The sequence below is a fragment of the Oryza glaberrima genome, chromosome 4 (genome assembly GCF_000147395.1).
Source record: "Oryza glaberrima chromosome 4, OglaRS2, whole genome shotgun sequence".
Taxonomy (NCBI): domain Eukaryota; kingdom Viridiplantae; phylum Streptophyta; class Magnoliopsida; order Poales; family Poaceae; genus Oryza; species Oryza glaberrima.
Window position 1 is genome coordinate 19,513,128 of NC_068329.1, and position 22,068 is coordinate 19,535,195.

The 22,068-nt window shown below is 48.4% G+C and overlaps 4 protein-coding genes and 1 pseudogene across 4 annotated transcripts; 3 read left to right on the plus strand and 2 right to left on the minus strand.

Moving 5' to 3' along the window:
* Nucleotides 1-1,401: 1,401 nt before the first annotated feature.
* Nucleotides 1,402-3,878, minus strand: LOC127769766 (glutamate decarboxylase-like). The gene is made up of 5 exons (XM_052295393.1): nucleotides 3,464-3,878; nucleotides 2,970-3,385; nucleotides 2,623-2,876; nucleotides 2,486-2,538; nucleotides 1,402-2,305 (listed from the first exon to the last, which is right to left on the minus strand). Exons 1-5 carry the CDS (start codon nucleotides 3,749-3,751, stop codon nucleotides 1,862-1,864), a joined length of 1,455 nt encoding a protein of 484 aa, XP_052151353.1. The 5' UTR covers nucleotides 3,752-3,878; the 3' UTR covers nucleotides 1,402-1,861.
* Nucleotides 3,879-4,226: 348 nt separating this feature from the next.
* Nucleotides 4,227-7,076, plus strand: LOC127769838 (D-galacturonate reductase-like). The gene is made up of 4 exons (XM_052295496.1): nucleotides 4,227-4,599; nucleotides 5,219-5,462; nucleotides 5,654-5,833; nucleotides 6,618-7,076. The coding sequence occupies exons 1-4, from the start codon at nucleotides 4,250-4,252 to the stop codon at nucleotides 6,843-6,845; spliced, it is 1,002 nt and encodes a 333-aa protein (XP_052151456.1). The 5' UTR covers nucleotides 4,227-4,249; the 3' UTR covers nucleotides 6,846-7,076.
* Nucleotides 7,077-8,997: 1,921 nt separating this feature from the next.
* LOC127769491 (deoxymugineic acid synthase 1-D-like) lies at nucleotides 8,998-14,688 on the plus strand (annotated as a pseudogene).
* Nucleotides 14,689-17,979: 3,291 nt separating this feature from the next.
* Nucleotides 17,980-20,158, plus strand: LOC127772310 (glutamate decarboxylase 4-like). The gene is made up of 4 exons (XM_052298339.1): nucleotides 17,980-18,356; nucleotides 18,461-19,130; nucleotides 19,222-19,274; nucleotides 19,478-20,158. The coding sequence occupies exons 1-4, from the start codon at nucleotides 18,060-18,062 to the stop codon at nucleotides 19,958-19,960; spliced, it is 1,503 nt and encodes a 500-aa protein (XP_052154299.1). The 5' UTR covers nucleotides 17,980-18,059; the 3' UTR covers nucleotides 19,961-20,158.
* On the minus strand, nucleotides 20,148-21,360 carry LOC127772312 (uncharacterized). The gene has a single exon (XM_052298340.1). It carries the CDS (start codon nucleotides 21,224-21,226, stop codon nucleotides 20,450-20,452), a length of 777 nt encoding a protein of 258 aa, XP_052154300.1. The 5' UTR covers nucleotides 21,227-21,360; the 3' UTR covers nucleotides 20,148-20,449.
* Nucleotides 21,361-22,068: the final 708 nt, after the last annotated feature.

Sequence of the window (22,068 nt, forward strand, 5' to 3'; positions counted from 1 at the left end):
TCAAACCGCTCCGCGCCCTCGAACGCCACTGCGTTGCGGATCTCCCGCGCGAACATCTCCTCCACCTTGGCCCTCGCGGGGCTAGTCTCCAGCAACCCCGCCGCGTCCACCGCGTCGAATGCCGCGTCGTAGTACCGTAGGTAGTGCATGCGCGAACCGCGCATCCCACCGCCAGGAGTTGAGGCCGCCGCCCTCGTGCTCGCCGAGGAGGAGGATGGCGGCGCCCGTGCTACGCGCTAGCCGTGCTTCGATCTCCTGCAGCTCCTGCCTGGACTCGCCGACTCCGGTCGAACATGTGCGGCCACATGCGCACGATGCGTAGCGCGAGCGCCTCGGTGAAGTAGGCGGCCACGCTGTGCATTGGCGTGGGCCCCGCCGGCGAAGCCATCTCGCCGAGCCGGGCCAGGTAGTAGTTGGCGACTTGGCTGCCTCGTGGTTACCGGCGGAGAGGGATTCGGCGCATGTCAGGACTCAGGAAACTTGCAATTCGCTCACAGCCCACACGCTCAACCTCACTGAATCTCTGAAACTCTGAAGATTGTCAGTCTGTGAATAGTAAACTGAAAAAACGAAGAACGGAGTTCTGTTCGTTTGTGTGCTGCTTAAGTCTCACCGCAGCTTTTCTGTTTTCTTCTCTATTTATTCATCTCCATTAGGAGTTCATTACACGCATAACTGGAAAGAACGAGCCAGACTTCAGCCAGCCACTACGTGCATGCAAAACAGAAATCAAAAAGCTCAAGATTACAAAATATCCATCAACGCACGCGATGAGCGCGTGCACCAGCTCCATCGCCTCCTGCTCCGCCTGCCCCGGCGCAGGCACGCCGTTTCTCGCGTCGAACTCGGGTGGCGGCGGCGGCGGTGGCATCATCGCCTACGGACCACCAAGATCCCGACGCGAGCTAACTTCCTCTTCTGTCGTCGCCGTCGTCCTGCTCCCGTTCCCACTCCCTCCCCGCCGCCGACTGCCTCCAGTCGGGACTATCCAAGCAAAGCCGCGGCTGAGCGGGGACGAGGAGCCTCGCCCTCCTCGTCGGTGCTGAACGGCGCGAGTGGACGGAGCGGCAGCCGGATGTGGCCCCGACCCCGCCAGTGCAGTTGATGGAGATGTGGTCCAGCGACTCGCGAGCCGTCGAGGACCGCACCGGTAATTGCGAGGGCGAGGACGACGAGCAGCATCTTGGGCCGCCGCTACCACCATTGCCCTCGTCCTCCCACTACCGCGAGCCGCCGACCGCGCTGCGCCCCGATGCCGCCAGCCGCCGCTGCTCCCCTCGTCCTCCCGCCGCTGCTGCCAACGAATAAAGAGAGAATAGAGGAGGAGAGTCACTGACAGGTGGGCCCACTTTATTTTTAAATTTATTTGATGACTGGGATGCCACGTAGGTGCCACGTCAGCGAAACCGTCCTCCAAAACCAGGGAGTTAAATTGCACTGGTTTTAGGAGTTGAGAGTCGAGATATCCGGTTTTATAGGTTAGGTTTATGGATTAAATTTGGATCACTTTTAAGGGTCACAAAATGAACTTATTCCGTCAACCAACTATAGCCCATGACAAACCAATTCCATGCCATGGCCGGTACAGATCGGTGCATCTCACTTCTGTTCTGCCTGACACGTCTCTGCGTGTACATGCCTATACGCATTTCATATTGGTAACTTGTCTGCGAGAATGCCACAAATCGGTGTGACATACACAAATCTATCGAAGCGAATTTGAAACTGAACTCAAAATTCAGCGGGTGAAAAGGAAAAAAAAAAAGAAAAGAAGCAGCAGCAAACGAAGAACTCAATGCAAGACGGGTCAAGAATTATTCGTTCCTGCACTTTATGTACGCGCGAGTGCAGGCGTCGATGATCAGCAGACGAGGCTGCTCTTCTTCCTGGCGACGAAACTCCGCCAGTAGGTGGTCACCTCCTTCTCTATCTCCCGCACGGTCTTCTTGGCCGGCTCGGCGGCGGCCTTCTTGACGGCGTGGGCGTCCATATCGGCCACCGTCTTGGTGAGGTCGGTGATGAGGCGCTCGGCGAGGCCGCGGCTGAAGTCCTCGCGGATGACGACGCGCATCACGGCGACGTGCTCAGCGTCGGCGGGCATGGTGTACGCCGGCACGATCCAGCCGAAGCGGCGGAGGCTCTCGGCCACCTCGAACACCGTGTACCGCGACGAGTCCTTGAGGGAGAAGGCCACCAGCGGCACGCCGGAGTCCTTGGACACCACGTCGAAGTGGCCCGTCTTCTCGATCCCCTCCCGGAGCACCGTCGCGTTGTCCCGGCAGTTCTGCATGATGTCCTTGTACCCCTGCATCACGAACAGCAACATTCGGTTTCTCATGATCAAATAGGTACAGCCGACAGGATCCCAACAAACGATGCAACCATTCGGAATGCATGAACTTGAATCCAAACATCCAGGGTTTCTCGCTGATGCAAACAACACACATGATTCCGTGTCGTTGCAAAAAAAGAGTAGTTATATTACCTCGAATCCGAGACGAATGAGCTGGTAATACTGCGCAATTATCTGGTTCGATCCTATTATCAGAACAGGGTAGAAAAATCAGATTACTGGATGTGCAATTATCCAAAGGTAATCACGTATGCAAAACGGGCATGCACCTTTGGAGAAGTTGAGCGTGAAGGTTGGCTGGTCGGCGCCGAGGTAGTTGATGTGGAAGATGAGCTCATCGGGGAGGTCCTCCTTGTTGCGCCAGATGACCCACCCGACGCCGGCGTAGACGAGCCCGTACTTGTGGCCGCTGACGTTGATGCTCTTCACCAGCGGCAGCCGGAAGTCCCACTCCAGCTCCGGGTAGATGAACGGCGCGATGAACCCGCCGCTCGCCGCGTCCACATGGATCGGCGTGTTCCACCTGTCATGCATTCTCAGATCGATCAATGATCTTGACTTGAGTTAATTTTGGCATTTTCGTGCAGTGAATGCAGAGATCGGCGAGGTGTCTTACCCTGTCTCGGCGTTCTTGGCGGTGAGGAGGTCGTTGAGCATCTTGACGTCCTCGAACTCGCCGTTGAGGGTGGAGCCGAGGATGGCGGCGACGCAGATGGTGTTCTCGTCGACCATCTCCACGGCCTTCTCCGGGTTCATCACGTAGTACCCTTGGGTCAGCTTCACCTCCTTGAGCTCCACCTCGAAGTAGCGCGCGAACTTCTCCCAGCACACCTGCACGTTGGCCCCCGTCACGATGTTGGGCTTGTCGTGGGGCTTCCCCTCGGCCTTCATCCTGTTCTGCCACTTCCTCTTGAACGCCAGCCCCGCCAGCATGATGGCCTCCGACGACCCCACCGTGCCCACCCCGACCGCCGTCTCGTCGTCCCCGATCGGCGCGTTGAACAGATGCGCGATCATGTTCACGCACCGGTTCTGTTCATCGGATCCGTGTTAGACATGATGCGTTGTGCAGATGCAGAGGTGTTTGTTGTTGTGGTGGTGGTTGTTTACCTGGAGCTCGGTGGTGACGGGGTACTCGTCCATGTCGACGTAGTTCTTGTTGATGGCGGCCATCATGAGCTTGTCGCACTCGGGCTCCATCCACGTGGTGACGAAGGACGCCAGGTTCAGGCGCGGGTTGCCGTCGAGCATCAGCTCGTCGTTGATGATCTGGTACGCCGCGTCCTTGGGGATCGACTTCTCCGGCATCCTGAACCTCGGCAGCGCCGTGCGCACGTACCGCGACGCGAACGTCGAGGAGTGCATCGACTCCCCTGTCTGCGCCGTCGACAGCGCCATATGCTCCTAATTCGCCTGATCTGATCTCTGCCTTAGTTATTCCGGCTGCGACGATCGATCGAGCAGTGGTGTGGGGGTTTGATAGCCGCTAGCTAGGAGAGGGGACGACGACGCGGCAGAGCGCGCGGCGTCCCGTGTATTTTATAGGAGGAGACGGGGCATGCGCGCGACGTGGTGGGGGCGCCACGCTTCTTGGGCGCGAGGAGGAGGGAGAGGAGAGCGAGCGCTGCGTGCGCGCGCGTCCGCGGCCACGCCATCCGCTCCTACATCTCGCCGGGTGACGTGCCACGGCTCTCGGCATCTCGGACTCGGCACGGGCGGGGTGCCACACGGCTCTCGCTCTCTCTCGCTCACCAAAGCCACCGGCCCATATAAAAGCCCAAGATGTAAGAGAAAATTTAGCCCAGATGCGGCGGCGGCGGCCCAGTTTATCCGTAGCATCCACCGCACTGGCAAATCAAGCGGCAGTGATGCAGAGTATTAGCAGCAGGGGAGCCCATGGCGTCGCCGGGGAGCAGCGGGCGGTGCTCGAGGACCCCGGGGTTCCCGGCGGGGCCGCTCGGCGGCGGAGGGCGCGCGGTGCCGGCGGTGGGGCTCGGAACGGCGTCGCTCCGGTCCGTGGGGGAGGAGAGCTTCAGGGGCGCCCTGCTCGCCGCGCTGGAGGTCGGGTACCGCCACATCGACACCGCATCGGTGTACGGCTCCGAGCGGGTCGTCGGCGAGGCCGTGGCCGGGGCGGCGCGGCGCGGGGTCATCGCGTGCCGCGAGGAGGTGTTCGTGACCACCAAGGTGTGGTGCACGCAGTGCCACCCGGACCTCGTGCTCCCCTCCCTCAGGGAGAGCTTGCAGTAAGGAAACAAGAGGCTTGGGTTCTTTCTTCAGTTTTCTTTCTCTTGTTGTCCTTTTACCATGTCAATACACCATACTCTAGTAGTCATCGTGGTAAAATATTTGGTTCTTTAAACAGAGACTTGCATCATGCTAACTGGCATGCAGCTTACCACTTTTAGATGTTCATTTTATTACGGCAACTAAGAACATATGTAAGAAATGTGCAGAAGAAATGAATCTAAAAGTTGATTATTACATTGAGAACCAACTCTTCAGTAGTTGAAGTCCACCACTACAACTGTGTAGATACATGTTTCGTTCAATTCTTTTTTAACAATGACATTTTATTCATAGGTGAACAGATGTAACATTGGTACTTTTTTGGAATTGAAGTTTGTAACGCTGGTGCAAGACTGACATTATTCACAGTTTTATCTGCCAGACGCACACGCACTGGAGGATATTTCTTATGCTTTGGGAACTAATTTTAAAACATTTGAAAGTTCAATGAAGGAAAACAATGTTGCTTTCATTAATCACCTAATTGGTACTTTAAAAGGTAAAATGTAAAAGCAGATTAAGTTTCTGAATTTGGTCACTTGATGCTAAATATGATTCTTGTCTTGTCATATTCAGGAACCTTCAAATGGAATATGTTGATATGTACTTGGTCCACTGGCCAATGAGCGTGAAGCCCACTAAACCTCACTACCCAATGAAAAGGGAGGATATCATGCCAATGGATTTGAGAGGCGTATGGCAAGCAATGGAGGAATGTCACCAGCTTGGCCTTGCAAAAATGATTGGTGTTAGCAATTTCACTACAAAAAAATTGCAAGAACTACTTGCCTTCGCAAAAATTCGACCAGCAGTGAATCAGGTTAGTGTTGATCAACTGTGCAATCAGTGGTGAAAGCAATCTTCCTTTCTATATTATTATTTGGTATATTGAAATAACCAAGAAGCTCAAACTGATTTAGTGAAATCTCATTTGTAAAAGATTGCACTTGAGAAGTGTTCCATACATATTAATGTTGCAATCAGTGTTTGATGCCTGGGGAAACTGTTCAGGTTGAGTTAAATCCAGTCTGGCAGCAGAAGAAACTGATGGAGTTCTGCAAAGCGAAAGGCATTCATGTGACTGCTTACTTTCCCCTGGGAGGCCGGCATAGTACATCCACAGTCAATCCAGTCCTGGATTCAGATGTTCTGAAAGAGATTGCCGCAGCCAAGGGGAAGTCAGTGGCTCAGGTATTACGTGTGCTCTCTCAAATTCAAATGTAGGAGCTCTGTTGGCTGTACCAGGGTTTGCCCCATCAGTCACCCTTATGTGCCAAACTTTTACATCAACCATGAATTGGTAGAAAGTTTGACAAAAATAAAAAAGAAGCAACAGGCACATGTGAGCGGAACTTGTCAAAATATCACCAAATAGTCCTCATCCCACATTTAGTGGTTTAATGCTTTCTAGTTTCTATTGTTGATCTTTAAAGGCTCTCACATCTCTATCATATCAGCTAGTAGTACCGTTCATTAGGTTTTTGAAGTTTTGCACACTCTACTAGTGTACTATGCTCAACTTTTGTATTTGATTCCTTCTTGTGATCAGGGACGGATCCAGGAATAAAAAGTTGTGGGGACTAAACATATCGAGTACACCGGCATAAACACATCATATCAGTATTAAACTATGCTAAAATGCTATTAACACACCCTATTTTATCAACCTTGGCAAAAAAAAAAATTGAAATGGGGGCTCAGGGGGATATCCATGGGTTCGGTTTGAGTCCCCCCTGCACCCACGTTGGATCCGCCCCTGCTTGTGATCAAAGTGGGCATTACAACATGTTTTGGAACTTCATTAGATTTTGGACCAAGACCAATTTCACTATAAAATTTTACATTTCAGTGCTTAATATGTTTTTCTAATGTAGGATTTCCAGAATAGTTAGGAATTCACTACTATCGGCCTGCCATACTCTTGTGTTAGTATCCCACTGTTTTAGCATCGTAATTGACTCCTGTTTTCCTTCAGATCTCACTTAGGTGGATCTACGAGCAAGGAGCAAGCATGGTGACCACGAGTACGAAAAGGGAGAGGCTTAAGGAGAACATCGATATCTTCGATTGGCAATTGAGCGATGAAGATCGGCTCAAGATAAGTCAGATTCCACAGCACAAGACGGTCAGCGTGCTGTCGATCCTCTGCCCCGATGGTGTCTCCAGCGTCGAGTTGTCGGAGGTTGACGTTGTTGAAGTGTAGCGGTCGTTTTCGCGTTCCTGTTCACAGTAAACTGAACATTTAGGGCCTGTTTAGTTCCCAAAAAGTTTTTCTCAAAAAAATCACATCGAATCTTTGTAGACATGTATGGAGCATTAAATATAGATAAAAAAAACTAATTGGGCAGTTATGATGGAAATCGCGAGACGAATCTTTTGAGCCTAATTAGTCCATGATTAGCCATAAGTACTACAGTAACCCACATGTGCTAATAACGGCTTAATTAGTCTCAAAAGATTGTCTCGCGGTTTCCAGGCGAGTTCTGAAATTAGTTTTTTTATTCGTGTCCGAAAACCCCTTCCGACATCCGGTCAAACGTACGATGTGACACCCAAAAATTTTCTTTTTGAAAATTTTTGGGTGTCACATCGGACGTTTGACCGGATGTTAAAAGAAAATTTTTGGGTGTCACATCGTACGTTTGACCGGATGTCGGAAGGGGTTTTCGGACACGAATAAAAAAACTAATTTCAGAACTCGCCTGGAAACCGCGAGACGAATCTTTTGAGTCTAATTAAGCCACCATTAGCACATGTGGGTTACTGTAGCACTTATGGCTAATCATGGACTAATTAGGCTCAAAAGATTCGTCTCGCGATTTCCATCATAACTGCCCAATTAGTTTTTTTTAATCTATATTTAATGCTCCATACATGTCTACAAAGATTCGATGTGATGTTTTTGAGAAAAAATTTTAGGGAACTAAACGGGTCCTAAGTTGTATACTGTATACCGGTGTTTGCTGTGGTCAGAAAACATGGAGGTACGAAGTACAATTCCTGTCCCCTTTGAGTTCTAAGCTTGGAACACACTCACTCTCTCTCTCTCTCTCTCTGCGCTAGCGTGCGCGCCAAGAAGCCTGTACTACATTCGTTCTAAAAAAGAATAAAGGATATGTCGTGTTGGACATGAACATAGTCTTCAATTTGTATGTTCTATCATTAATATCTCAAAACTATATATTTGTAAAAAAATATTAAAAATATAACTATATGAAAGTTTTTTCATGGTAAATCTACTATTATAAGTTTCACATTTCAAATCATGATAATTTTTTATCTATTAATTATTTAAGATTTTTTATGTTTGACTGCTCGTACTCTAGACTGGTTGAGCACGTCATGCAGTACGTCACAGAGTTTTTTTACAAATTTATTTTCCACTCATCGGTGAATCATTCACATACTCCCTCCGTCCCATAAAAAACCAACCTATTAATATATATGACACAGTCTAATACTACGAATCTAGACATATATGTGTTCAAATTCATTGTACTAGAATATATCTTTCTTTTTTACGGGACGAAGCGAGTAATTGGCCCCAGGTGGTCCTTGTGACACAAAGCTTTTTGCTAGTGCGTATGCAAGTCTTCGTCGCATGGAGCCAGGGTCGGCCCTGACTTTTTATGGCCCGGTGCGGAATAAAGAAATGAAGGCCCCCATTCACCATAAAAGTACAAGATAATATTTAAAAATTCATTGTCATTAACGGATTTCACACTAATAAGTTTAAAATGAAAAAAGAAATGTCTCTAGATCATTTAAAACAATTTCTTCTAACAATTCTAGATACAAAATCAGTGATGATAGTGTCAATATCAATCTCATCCCGCAGCCTCGAAGTATCATTGATACAAAAATCGAAATTAGTTTGAGTACATCTAACTGTTAGGTAGGGAAAATATAGACAAGGGAATATGATTGAGGAAGATTTTGAATTGAACCTGCAGACTATGGCAGTCACGAAGAGATTAGAGATGCAAGCAATCGGGCGATGGGATGGGCATGACAAGCAAGTAGCCATGAACTCACGATCTGCTGTGACTGCGGGCTGCAGCGGCCGGGCGGCGTCGCAGCGACGCGCCGTCTCCGCGTCTCATGAAGTCAAGTAGTCACGATATGCTCGATCGCCAATCGGTTTTCTGTATTTCCTCTAAGCCTATCAAGCCTGGTATCATATTTTAGAGGCCCCTAATTTTTGCAGGCCCAGTGTGATCGCACCGTCCGTGCTGGCCCAGGGCCAGCCCTGCATGGAGCCTCGAGAAAATGAAATGCAGTCACGCGCCCACGCCTATGGTTGATAATTGCTCCTTTCTCGAGCATCTTCATGCCCATCGTACATTCCACTACTCGAGTCCACAACCAACTTTCGTCCTGACTCTACCAACTCTATCATCGTTTGTCTGCAAAATAATCCGGCCATCCGCTGCATTCTCTTCCATCGGGCAGGCGGCAGGGCCATGGCGGTGGTGGTTCCGGAGGCGGTCCTGAGGCACGGCGACGCGAGGCCCATGCCGGCGGTGGGGATGGGCGTGGCGGAGTACCCGAGCACGCCGGAGAGGACCAGGGTCGCCGTGCTGGCGGCGCTCGAGGCGGGCTTCCGCCACTTCGACACCGCCTCCCTGTACCGCACGGAGGCGCCGCTCGGCGAGGCCATCGCGGAGGCCACCCGGCGCGGCCTCCTGGCGTCGCGGGAGGAGGCGTTCGTGACCACCAAGCTGTGGTGCACCCAGTGCCACCCTGACCTCGTGCTCCCGTCCCTCCGGGAAAGCCTACGGTATATATATGCTCTCTGTTTTATGGGTAACTCGTGTTATAAAACCAACACCGAAATCAAAATCTGTAGCTAAACGCAAAAGAACGTCGTAGCTCGAAGATCCAAACACGACGAGCACATGATGTTTATGATCTTGTGAGGTCATGTTAGGAACCTGCAAATGGAGTACGTGGACCTGTACCTGATCCACTGGCCGATCAGCGTCAAGCCCGGGCCAATGGTGTTCCCGGTGAAGAAAGAGGACGTCGTGCCGTTCGACTTCGGTGGCGTGTGGCGGGCAATGGAGGAGTGCCACCGGCTCGGCCTCGCCAAGGCCATCGGCGTCAGCAACTTCACCACCAAGCACCTCGACAAGCTGCTTGCAGTAGCAACCATCCTCCCTGCCGTCAACCAGGTTAATTAACTAATTGCTCTTCATTCGCTTGGGCTGGATAATTAGTTGATCTCTTATTAGTATTTGTTACTCATAAACCGCATATATTCCCGGCCTGTGCATGGATCTGCAGGTGGAGATGAATCCGACCTGGCAGCAGAGGACAGTGAGGGAATACTGTGACGCTAAGGGCATTCGTGTGACGGCCTACTCGCCGCTGGGAGGGCAGAATTGGGGAGGCAGCGCCAATTATGTGATGGAATCCTCGGTGCTCACGGAGATCGCCAGGGCCAGAGGCAAGAGCATCGCACAGGTAGGCTTGTATCGTGTGTGTGTGCCGGACGATCATATCATAATTTGAGCGAGGGGGATGACAAGTGGGCCCATGTACTTTTTTCTATTTATTTAGCTGGCTGGATTGCCATGTTGACGCTACGTGTGTGCAATCTCAGGTCAAAACTGCTCTAAAACGATGTAGGGGGGGGGGGAGGGTGGCGTTATCCGGTATTAATAGTCAAAAGTGAAAGATGTCTGGTTTTCGGGTTTGGTGGGATAATTCGTATTCACTCAATAGTTCAAAGGGTAATTCAGACTTTTCCCTATATAATATTATGATAGCATTTTAAAGACAAATCTACATATGCCATTTTTTCAACTAATTATTTAAGGAATTAATGATAGTTATAGTTTAAAATTTTAATCAAAATTTATCCTAAATATTTGTAAATATTTATGACCAAAGAGTGTAGAATATGATTATTTGCTTTATATAGTACTCCCTCCATTTCAGATTATAAGTCATTTTGATTTTGGTCAAAGTCAAACTACTTCAAATTTAACCAAATTTATATAAAAAAAAGTAGTAACATTTTTAAATATTATTATATTTGTATATAAACTTAGTCAAACTAAGGTTAAAACAACTTATAATCTAAAATGGGGAGTACTACCTAGCTGGTTTATGTAATTCATTGTACCATTTCAAATGTAGGGATACTGTCTATTGCTGAAAAATGAAAGGATCTTACTTCTCTAAAAATAAAAACTCTTAGGAATTGCTTCTTTTTCTTCCATCCTCCTTCAGGTATCATTGAGATGGATCTATGAGCAAGGAGTGACCCCCATTGCCAAGAGCTACAGGAAGGAGAGGCTTAAAGAAAACCTTGAGATTTTCGACTGGGAGCTGACCGATGAGGACCGGCTCAAGATCAGCCAGATCCCACAGAGAAAGAGGGTTACGGCTGCAAGCTTGTTCTCTCCAGATGGGGAGTTCACATCGGTTGACCTCCCGGACATCGAAATTGTGGAGGAATAGGTGTTGAAGATGCCCGCTCCTGCTGCTGCTGAACAACTGTGCCTGGAGAACTTAAATATGGTGCACTTTTTCATTTTTTATGTTTACGGAAACATTCAGTAAGGATTTGTGTCGGAACAACAGTTTTCTATGGCATGCGATTTAATTCATTTTCAATGATTGGTTATCAAATGAATAATTATTTCAGTTATGCACAATTAGACTTAAAATATCCGTCTCGCAATTTACACGTAAACTATATAATTGTTTTTTTTACATTTAATACTCCATGAATATTTCTAAACATTGTTTGTGATGGGTTTAAAATTTTTGCTTTGGAACTAACCAAGGCCAAACTTGACTTTTATTCGAATCACGCGTAACGCCTGACATCCGCGGACCGCGGTAACGCCTGACGTCTGCGTTTGGTGCTTCTTTTGTGGAGCAACCAGCAGAGCAGACACACAACCCGTGTCAGCATAGTCGCACACAAACGCGATTTCTTCTCCTCTCAGCAGTATATAATCAAGACCGGCATACAGCCATACAGTAGCTCGAACTCGAAGACGTATGCACGTGAAACCGTTTCTTCGACTGTATAGCGGACGGCACCGTGCACACGCGCGCGCCTTCCTCGATCGATCGGTCGGCCGCGAGCTAGCCCGGCCGGCCATGGCGGCGGTACCGGAGGTGGCCCTGCGGCACGGCGCCGGGAGGCCCATGCCGGCGGTCGGCGTGGGCACGGCGGATTCGGCGGCGACGTCGCCGGAGACGAAAAGGGGCGCCGCGCTGGCGGCGCTGGAGGTGGGCTTCCGCCACTTCGACACCGCGGCGCTGTACGGCACGGAGGCGCCGCTCGGCGAGGCCATCGCGGAGGCGACCCGCCGCGGCCTCGTCGCCTCCCGGGAGGAGGTGTTCGTGACCACCAAGCTGTGGTGCACCCAGTGCCACCCGGGCCTCGTGCTCCCGTCCCTCCGCGAAAGCCTCCGGTATATAACTAATCGACGAATTAATCGATCTTAGTTACTTACCGCGAACACTTCTTCTTTTTTACCCGCAAATTAATTAACGTGTTCGTGTGAGATCGTGTCAGGAACCTGCAGATGGAGTACGTCGACCTGTACCTGGTCCACTGGCCGATCAGCGTCAGGCCCGGGCCACCGATGTTACCGGTGAAGAGAGAGGACGCCGTGCCGTTCGACTTCGAGGGCGTGTGGCGCGCGATGGAGGAGTGCCACCGCCTCGGCCTCGCCAAGGCCATCGGCGTCAGCAACTTCACCACCAAACACCTCGACAAGCTGCTTGCCGTGGCCACCATCCCCCCTGCCGTCAACCAGGTCGATCGATCGATCGGTTAATTATTGCTTACTTAATCTGATCATTATCGCGGCAATATTTTTCGCTCAACATTTGTGCTGCACGGGGTCGCAGGTGGAGATGAACCCGGTGTGGCAGCAGAGGACGTTGAGGGAGTACTGCGCCGCGAAGGGCATCCGCGTCGCGGCCTACTCGCCGTTGGGTGGGCAGAACTGGATAGGCGAAGGCAACGACGTGATGGAATCCCCGGTGCTCGCGGACATCGCCAGGGCCAGAGGCAAGAGCATCGCACAGGTAAGTTAGTTCTGATGCCGTGTGTTACTATTTACTACTGTACTACGGTTCAACCGTACCAGTATACCACAAATATTCTCAAAAAGAAAATTCTCAAAAACAGAAACTATACCACAAATTTCTTTCCACATTGTCAAACGACGACTAATAAGCGATGATCAAAGTGTCCACAAATTTCACCAACTGCCAAATGACGAAACAATGATCATGACGCACGTAGTGATGCCGGGCGTCCAAATGGATATCGACATATACGTGGAAAGTTCAATTAACAACCCTGTGGAACATGTAGGATGGACTTGGGGGAAACTTGCATGTCACCTAGATGGTTACCAAAATTTTTTTAAAAAAATTAATATGATAGGTTAATATATAATATATCACTTCACAAACATACAATTTTAAATTCGACTTCTACAAGTTGTAACAAAAATAACAAATTTGACTGTAAATATACATATACTAGTTAGAATTTAATTTGTTATTTTTGTTACAACTTATAGAAGTCGAATTTGAACTTGCATGTTTGTGAAGTGATATATTACATATTAATCTAACTTGTAATAGTTTTTTTTTAAAAAAAATTTCATAACTATTTAGTTGACATGAAGAAAAATGGATGGATGTTCATCCGAGATATTAGAATCTATCTTCATGGACTTCGTCCAAATAAACATTGCTGTCGACGTGGGGATTCCTTTGCCGATGGCTAATTGGCAAAGACTAGCTAGCCTAGGCTGATGTGGCGAATACTTTCTCAGTTTATTCCACAAACTAAGTTGCCATCCAGTTTTGGGCTTTTGGGCAGAAAACAATAGACAAAATTTCTTATAGAAAACTTGATAATTAAAATATTATAGGACACTCTATTAATTTGCTAGGGGACACCCCCAGTTATTATTTTATCATTTATGAGTCAACCGTGGGAAAAAAAAAAGAGATGATTTTGCTCCTGGACCAGTAGTTTGTAACGCAATTAGGTGTGGTTCAAATCAGACCCAAGCCATATCTCATCCCTCAATCCCCTCTCTAAAACCTAGAAATTGGTGACAGCGATAACAACATCGATAACATCGGCTAATACCAGTAGAATCAAATCATCTATTTTATACCTAGCTATTTCCTCCATCCAAAAAGAAATAACTTCAAGCTAAAAGTTTTTTTTTACAAAGAAGTAATTCATAAACGATTTCTTTTCTAGGGACAATACGTATGTATATAAACTATAGTTAGTTCGTATATGTAGGGGCGGATCCAGATCCCGGGCCATGTAAAGCCCAACATTTTCATCATGTGTCATGCATTGGCCCAATACAATGGCTGGTTCAGGGCCTGGCCCAAACCTATGTTCATCCCTGCATATACACGACAATACTACTTCAAATACAAGTACATATGGATACCTATGTTGTTGATAACAAAGGAACTACTTCGATAATAAAAAGTCTTTTAGTTAGTCTGATATAAATTTTTACCCTTTAGGTGTCATTGAGATGGATTCATGAGCAAGGAGTGACCCCAATCCCCAAGAGCTACAACAAGGAGAGGCTGAAACAGAATCTTGAGATATTCGACTGGGAGCTGACCAAGGAAGACCGTCTCAAGATCAGCCAGATCCCGCAGAAAAAGATCGTCACGGCTGCACGAATGTTCTCTCCGGATGGTGAGTTCGCGTCGGTTGATCTATCAGACATGGAAATTGTGGAGGAGTAGGTGCAGATGAAGATGCCTGGCTGCCCCTGCTGCAGTTTTTTTTCACGTTTGTATTTATGAAAAGATTCAATTAGGATTTGTATTTGAATACTAATTTTATATGGCTGCCTTTTTAATTCGCCTTCGGATGATCGGTTATCAAATAAATAATGGATGTATCTTAAACTATACCAATATACCAATAGTTTTTGTTAAAAAATATGTAAGATGTAATTATAGTATAACTTGTATCTAATATTTAAGCATAAATAGTGTGCAATTGCAATTCAACTAAAGTTTTGCTTGCTCGGTTGTTGGAGCCACTGTGCGAGCAAGTGGAGGTCCCAGGTTCGATACTCTGCATGAGCTTGGTGTAATTTTATTTTTGTCAACCTAATAGTACGAATCTCAAAGTTAATCTAATGGATCAGAAATCGACATATTTCTAAAATAGAATGTGCCGATAGTTATTTTAGCCTTTCCGATAAATAATTATTGCAGCAGGTAAGTTCTAGCGATGTTTGGTTTGTCAAGGAGTGAGGACAACTTAACAAAACAAGTTCCTATTACGTGTAGAGTAAAATGTAGATACGATCATTCAACTTGTTTAGTTGTGTTATATAGATCACTTTACTTTAGAAATACACACTTTTTTTTTTGACCAAGGGCACGAAGCCCTCATTTCCATTACTAGAAATGATCAAAGCTACAAAGTTCATGAAAAAAAAGGACATAAAAACCCTTACAGGGTTGGTTTTGTAACATGACAGCTGACAATGGTAAACCCCAGCTACAGAGAACTGAAAGTGAGGACACGCAAAGGCCTATCGAAAACTAACATTCAGTCCTACAGCCCAAAATCAGCGCACACATAGCAGCAACAACTTCAGCATCAGATTTCCTTTTTTCAGAATCCTATTCTTCTGACATCAGCTCACCATCCAAACTTGGAATTGAAGACGTCACTTGCCACTTGTCTTATGAGCCAGGCCCCTAAGAGCAGCCTTCTTTGATCGACCTCCTGTTTCTGCAACACAGCCCAGGTTTCCACCCAGTGGCAGACCAGAAAAACAACATCAGTTGGATCCTTGGGGAGTTTTTTTTTCCTCAAAGCAGGCTTTATTTCTGGTTTTCCAGATTGCCCAGAGTATAACGGCTACCCCAGTGATTACTAGAAGTTTCAATTTTTTCCCAAAGGCAGCAAGCCAAGAGCCAAACAGATGATTGCCATCTGTCACAGGTTTCAAATCAAAAGCACAGGAGATAATGTTCCAAATCAACCTAGCCATAGGACAATCGAAAAAAAGATGTTGGATGGTCTCTTGTTGATCACAAAACTGACAATTTGTGTCTCCTTTCCTCCAACCTCTTTTAAAAAGATTATCCTTAGTAAGAGTCCTTCCTTTTAAGATAAGCCAAATGAAAATTTTGATTTTCAAGGGGATTTTGAACTTCCAAACTTTCTTGAAGGGTACATTTGTTTGTTGGACACAAAGTGCATTGTAAAAAGATTTAACATTGAAAGTCCCCTGTTTGGTCAGATTCCAACAAAGTCTATCTCTACAGTTAGGGATGAAATGTAAGTTATCAAAACCCTGTTTGATCTTATCCCAATCTCTCAATTTTTCACCAAAAAGGGTTCTTCTGAATTTGATCACACCCCAACCATGTTCCTTTATCATGGCCAGAGAAATGTTTTTTGACAAGGTAATATTGTAAAGAGCAGGGAACTGACTAGTTAGAGGTCGACCCCCTAACCAACTATCTTCCCAAAACATGATGGACCTTCCATCACCCACTTTTTTTGAACAAAACTTGAAGAAATCATTCCTTACTTCCATAAGACCCTGCCAAAAGTGGGAGTCACCAGCTTTAGTTTTGAGGACAGACATGGGTTTTTTCTTCAAATATTTAGAAATACACACTTAGATCATTAATGTGAGTTAAGTGAGTTATTTGTACACTTATTAACTAGTTCCGCGAGCATATCTTAAATACATGACATGTCATGTAGAATTGAAAAGTTACATATAAAATAAAAAAAACATGTATTTTTTTCCTTTCCCATGGTACTACAATTGGCAATGCAAAAAATTAGTAAAACCAAATCATTTTAGTTTCATGTTTTGAAGAGTGTAGTTCTCGGCTTGCCATCAAACATGAGCACCTTTTATTTTCGATCTCCATGTTCTTTTCCACCCAATTACATCTGCACATTTTTAGAAGTATTTTTTTTCAATCCTAGATGACATGCCACGTGTACAAGGTATGCTCACTTGGATATGTAGTTTGATGGACGTACATATGACTTACTTAACTCAGACTAGTGATCCAATTGTGTATTTTGAAAGTAGAGTGACATATATGATACATATAAACAAGTTGAATGGCACTTCATGCATTTTACTCTTACGTCTATCATAAAAAAACAAAAAGAAGCAATCCTCAACTCATATACCCAGGTAAAAACACACCTTTACAAACTTAAACGGTGTGAGCAAATATCCATACTATCAAGATTTGAAATGTATCCAATTAGGCCAACCTACACCAAAACTTTTTTTTTTTTAATAATGGAACAGAATCCCACCAAAAACTAAATATGCTCAATGTTTCTATTTGTGAAGTTAATCTGGGGGAAAGTCAGTTTATAATTTGAGTGCATATGCTTTAATATTTTATATGTCATTCAAATGGTTGTTTTTTTAAAAGAAAATATAGTGCCACGTTATATATCAGTCCATCAACACACAAATCTAAATAAACTTGTACTAAGTTGTAAAAATCCAACTAGAGTACTATCCAACCTACATGGGGATGTGATACGTATCATCTAGCGCAACAAATCTGAAGAGGGAATTATCTAAATTTATTGCATGTCCATATTCACTGTACTAAATGGTGTTACTCCCATCTAGATCGGGTTTGTTTGGAATGGAAGGAGTATGTCCAGATACATAGCAAAATAAATGTACCAAAAAAGTCAAAGTGATTTATAATGTAGAACGGAGGGAGTATCATACTACAATCCTTTTGAAAACGATATCATTTCTTTATTATCCTTTTGGAAACTATATCGGTACCGTCGAGGATTTTTCATAATTTTGAAATTTAGCCACTTCGATAGGATGCAAATATAAATTGAAAAAACTAAATTCCATAATAAAAAACAATATAATTTTCTATTATTTAACGGTATCGGTACTGTGGAAAATTTTTCATACTGTTTTCATCCCTATTCAGGATGAATGAGACGCAACAACACGAGACGTCGAGACCCCTCACGGAGGCACGAAAAATCCATTTCTTGATGCGGGGAAGGAGTGTTAGCTCAACCGGGGGGGCTAATCACTATCGAATAATTTAACAAGCCACGCAACGAAGCAGCAGGAGGAAGCAACCAAAGGCTAGCAAGCAAAGCAGCACCTAGCATTACGCAATAATTCAGGCCGAAGCAGAGTCACCCAGCAGCAAGAACATGGGACAAGCAAAGCACAAGCCACATTCTAAGGTAGTAGTACAAGCTAGCTGACCTGGGAGTCCAGTATATAAGTGCGTGTAGCCGCATGTACACAGGGTGGCCAAAACGAGACGTGCAGAGAGAGACACCAATCTCGTACGTAGCATATCTACGTCGCAGGAACACCCGAATCACTCGTGCGTAGGTATGGTTCTGACGCACGTCGAGGCGGTGGAGGAGGGCAGCGAGGCGGCGGCCGCCGTGTTCGCGTCGAGGTACGTGCAGGACCCGGTGCCGAGGTACGAGCTCGGCGAGAGGTCGATATCCAAGGACGCCGCGTACCAGATCGTCCACGACGAGCTCCTCCTGGACAGCAGCCCGCGCCTGAACCTGGCGTCCTTCGTCACCACCTGGATGGAGCCCGAGTGCGACAGGCTCATCCTCGAGGCCATCAACAAGAACTACGCCGACATGGACGAGTACCCCGTCACCACCGAGCTCCAGGCAAGCAATCAAACAAACCAAACCATATACCCTCGTCTCCTCCATATCCTTTCGTTGCATTGCGTTGTGGTTGACGTACGACGACGATGGCCCTGGCGTTGCAGAACCGGTGCGTGAACATCATAGCGAGGCTGTTCAACGCGCCGGTGGGCGACGGCGAGAAGGCGGTCGGGGTGGGCACGGTGGGGTCGTCGGAGGCCATAATGCTGGCCGGGCTGGCGTTCAAGCGGCGGTGGCAGAACCGGCGGAAGGCGGCGGGGAAGCCCCACGACAAGCCCAACATCGTGACGGGGGCCAACGTGCAGGTGTGCTGGGAGAAGTTCGCGCGCTACTTCGAGGTGGAGCTCAAGGAGGTGAAGCTGACCGAAGGCTGCTACGTGATGGACCCCGTCAAGGCCGTGGACATGGTCGACGAGAACACCATCTGCGTCGCCGCCATCCTCGGCTCCACCCTCACCGGCGAGTTCGAGGACGTCAGGCGCCTCAACGACCTCCTCGCCGCCAAGAACAAGCGGACGGGTTGGGACACGCCGATCCACGTCGACGCGGCGAGCGGCGGGTTCATCGCGCCGTTCATCTACCCGGAGCTGGAGTGGGACTTCCGGCTGCCGCTGGTGAAGAGCATCAACGTCAGCGGTCACAAGTACGGGCTCGTCTACGCCGGCGTCGGGTGGGTCATCTGGCGCAACAAGGAGGACCTCCCCGAGGAGCTCATCTTCCACATCAACTACCTCGGCGCCGACCAGCCAACCTTCACGCTCAACTTCTCCAAAGGCACGAAATTATTTTTCCAGAATTAAATGATCCGTACATATATAGAGTGGAGTAGTACATTTTGTGACTTGGCAAGTTCATTTTTGTGCAGGGTCCAGTCAGATTATTGCGCAATATTACCAGTTTCTTCGACTCGGATTTGAGGTATACTGAGACTAATTGCCCCAAAATTTCGAATTTAAAATTTTGAAAATTTTATGTCAAACTCCTATAATTTCGATTTTTTTTGGCCGGATGCACATCCTACCGGAACACACCGGCATAACTGAAATTTCGCAAAATTCTTTCTGAAATTGTGCACATTTATTTCAGTTTGATTGAACCGTTGGGTTGTTTGATTGTTGCAGGGGTACAAGAGCGTGATGAAGAACTGCATGGAGAGCGCGAGGACGCTCCGGGAGGGCCTGGAGAAGACGGGGCGGTTCACCATCATCTCCAAGGAGGAGGGCGTGCCGCTGGTGGCCTTCACGTTCAAGGACGGCGCCGGCGCGCAGGCCTTCAGGCTGTCGTCGGGCCTGCGCCGGTACGGGTGGATCGTGCCGGCGTACACGATGCCGGCGGCGCTGGAGCACATGACGGTGCTCCGCGTCGTCGTCCGGGAGGACTTCGGCCGGCCGCTCGCCGAGCGGTTCCTGTCCCACGTCAGGATGGCCCTGGACGAGATGGACCTCGCCGCCAGGGCCCCCGTGCCCAGGGTGCAGCTCACCATCGAGCTCGGCCCCGCCCGGACCGCCGGCGAGGAGGCCTCGGTCAGGGTGGTCAAGAGCGAGGCCGTGCCCGTGCGCAAGAGCGTCCCGCTCGTCGCCGGCAAAACCAAGGGCGTTTGCTAGACCGGGTTAAAAATTTTTTAAAATACTGGTGGGAACACGACCAAAATAAAATTTCAAAATGGGAGCGTACTAAACCTTCTTTATGCTACAGTAACTATGTAGTACAAGCATGCCGAAAGTTAATCATCGTGTGTAATCGTATTAGAGTTTGCAACAGCATATTATAATGTGGAGAAAACACGCAAGCGATATCAACCAGGACTCTGCACTTCTGATGAAGTTCTGAAACCCATAAGGATTCAGATAAACATGAGCAGACACTGAAATATGTATGTACATAAAAAATTTGTGCGAGGCATGCACATCATGCTTGAGCACGTTATTGTTGCAGAAAACACGAATTCAACGAATTAAAGGGAAGATAACTTGCATTTTTTTTATTTGGATCTACAACAACACTTCCCTGAAGTGTTTAGGTCCGTTTCTGACGGACGGCCACGATTTGCAGTGACCGGTTTACGAGGTTCGCTTGGCTCGCTGCCGCGCGCGTCAGCGCTTGCGGGAGAAGAGGCCGGAGCAAACCTCGTGGAAGGCCTCGAGGATGGCGGCGCGGTGCTCGCGGGCGTTCACGGACATGTAGCAGTTGAGCAGGGCGCGCAGCTCCGCCGGCTCCGCCATCCGCTTCGCCGTGATCACCTCCGCGATGGACCGCCGGAACTCCTCCCGCGGGTCGCTCGTCCTCCTGTCCACCGCCACCAGCACGACGCACGGCCTCCTCTGGCCGCACGACGCGCCGCCGCCGCCGTCGTCGTAGTGGCCGCCGCAGTAGTCGCACGCGCAACGGCAAGGCCCGCCGCGCTGAACCTGCCGCTCGGCGGCCGTCTCCGTCGTCCCATGGCGCGGGAGCGGGCGCGGGCGCGACGCGGCCGACGACCGGCCGGCCGCGGCGTCGATCATGGACTGCAGCCTCGCCTGGACCATCCCGTGCGCGAGGTTGGACAGCCCCATCGACTGCGGCGGCGGGAGCCGCTGCTCCACCGCGTACTCCACCGACGAGCACGACGCCGACGACGACACGCTGAGCCGCGACGCGCCGCAGCACAGCGCCCGGCACCTGCCGTTCCTCTGCCTCGCCCCCGCTCCCGCCGCCTTCTCCTTCGCCATCACCGCCGCATGGTCCCTGCCTCCTCCTCCTCCTCCTCCGCTCTTCCGCTCCGGCCTCTTGCTCCGCCCCGACAAGAGCTGCATTGCACCGCGCCGCCGCCGCCGCCGCTCCGTCGTCGCCTCGCGCTCTGCGGCCTGCAGGCTTGCAGAGGCAATTGGCATGCGGGTGCAGTAGAAGAGGACAGTGCTGCACGATTGTAAAGCGAGGCAAAGGCGCCGCCTTTTGGGCCTTTGTGATTGAGCCAATTTTCTAAGCCTCGGCAAAGGGGAGAGTAGCTAGGCGCCTTTGGGGCTTAGCCGGATCATGCTGTCCCCTAACCTGCAGCAACTTGGCATCTCAGTATACCCACTTTCTCTTTGGCTCTGCATTATCAACTATGATCATCAGCTAACCTCGCCAAATTAAAACGTGAATAGACCTCTTATTCTAAACCAAACCGTAGCCGCCATGGCGTGAAACTTACATATCATAATTACAGCACCACATGTTGTTTGCCTGTATGAATTCTTCAGACACAGACTTCTTCAGGGAAGTGATATAGTGTGCTATGTGTTGTTCTATCTTTCATCTCTAACTGTTCCTAACAACAGCTGATTTCAGACTTTTTTGTGTACTCTGTGAGCAATTTCAGACATTGGACAAAAAAAAGAAAAAAAGAAAAAGAGAGAACTCGTATCTGCTTCAGAGATTCGGCTCCCGTGGCATAGTGACATGTGTGCTAATCCCCTAATTAAGCACACAAACCTTTGATTAGGTGTTCACTGAGCCCATCCCAAAAGAGGAGACAAGGGAGCCCAAACGGAAGCAAAGCTAGAACGAACAGCCACGCAGCCGCAGCTGGTGGTAGTGGCCGTCATGTGGCCATCATTGCAATTAAACTCGATATATCATAAACCGCGAAATGGTCAACAAGCTTTTGGGCAAGCTCTCCCCTCCCCTTTCCTTTCCATCTCGCCTCCTTTCCGATCCGTCTCTCTGTTCTGTTTTTTTTTTCCCACCGTTT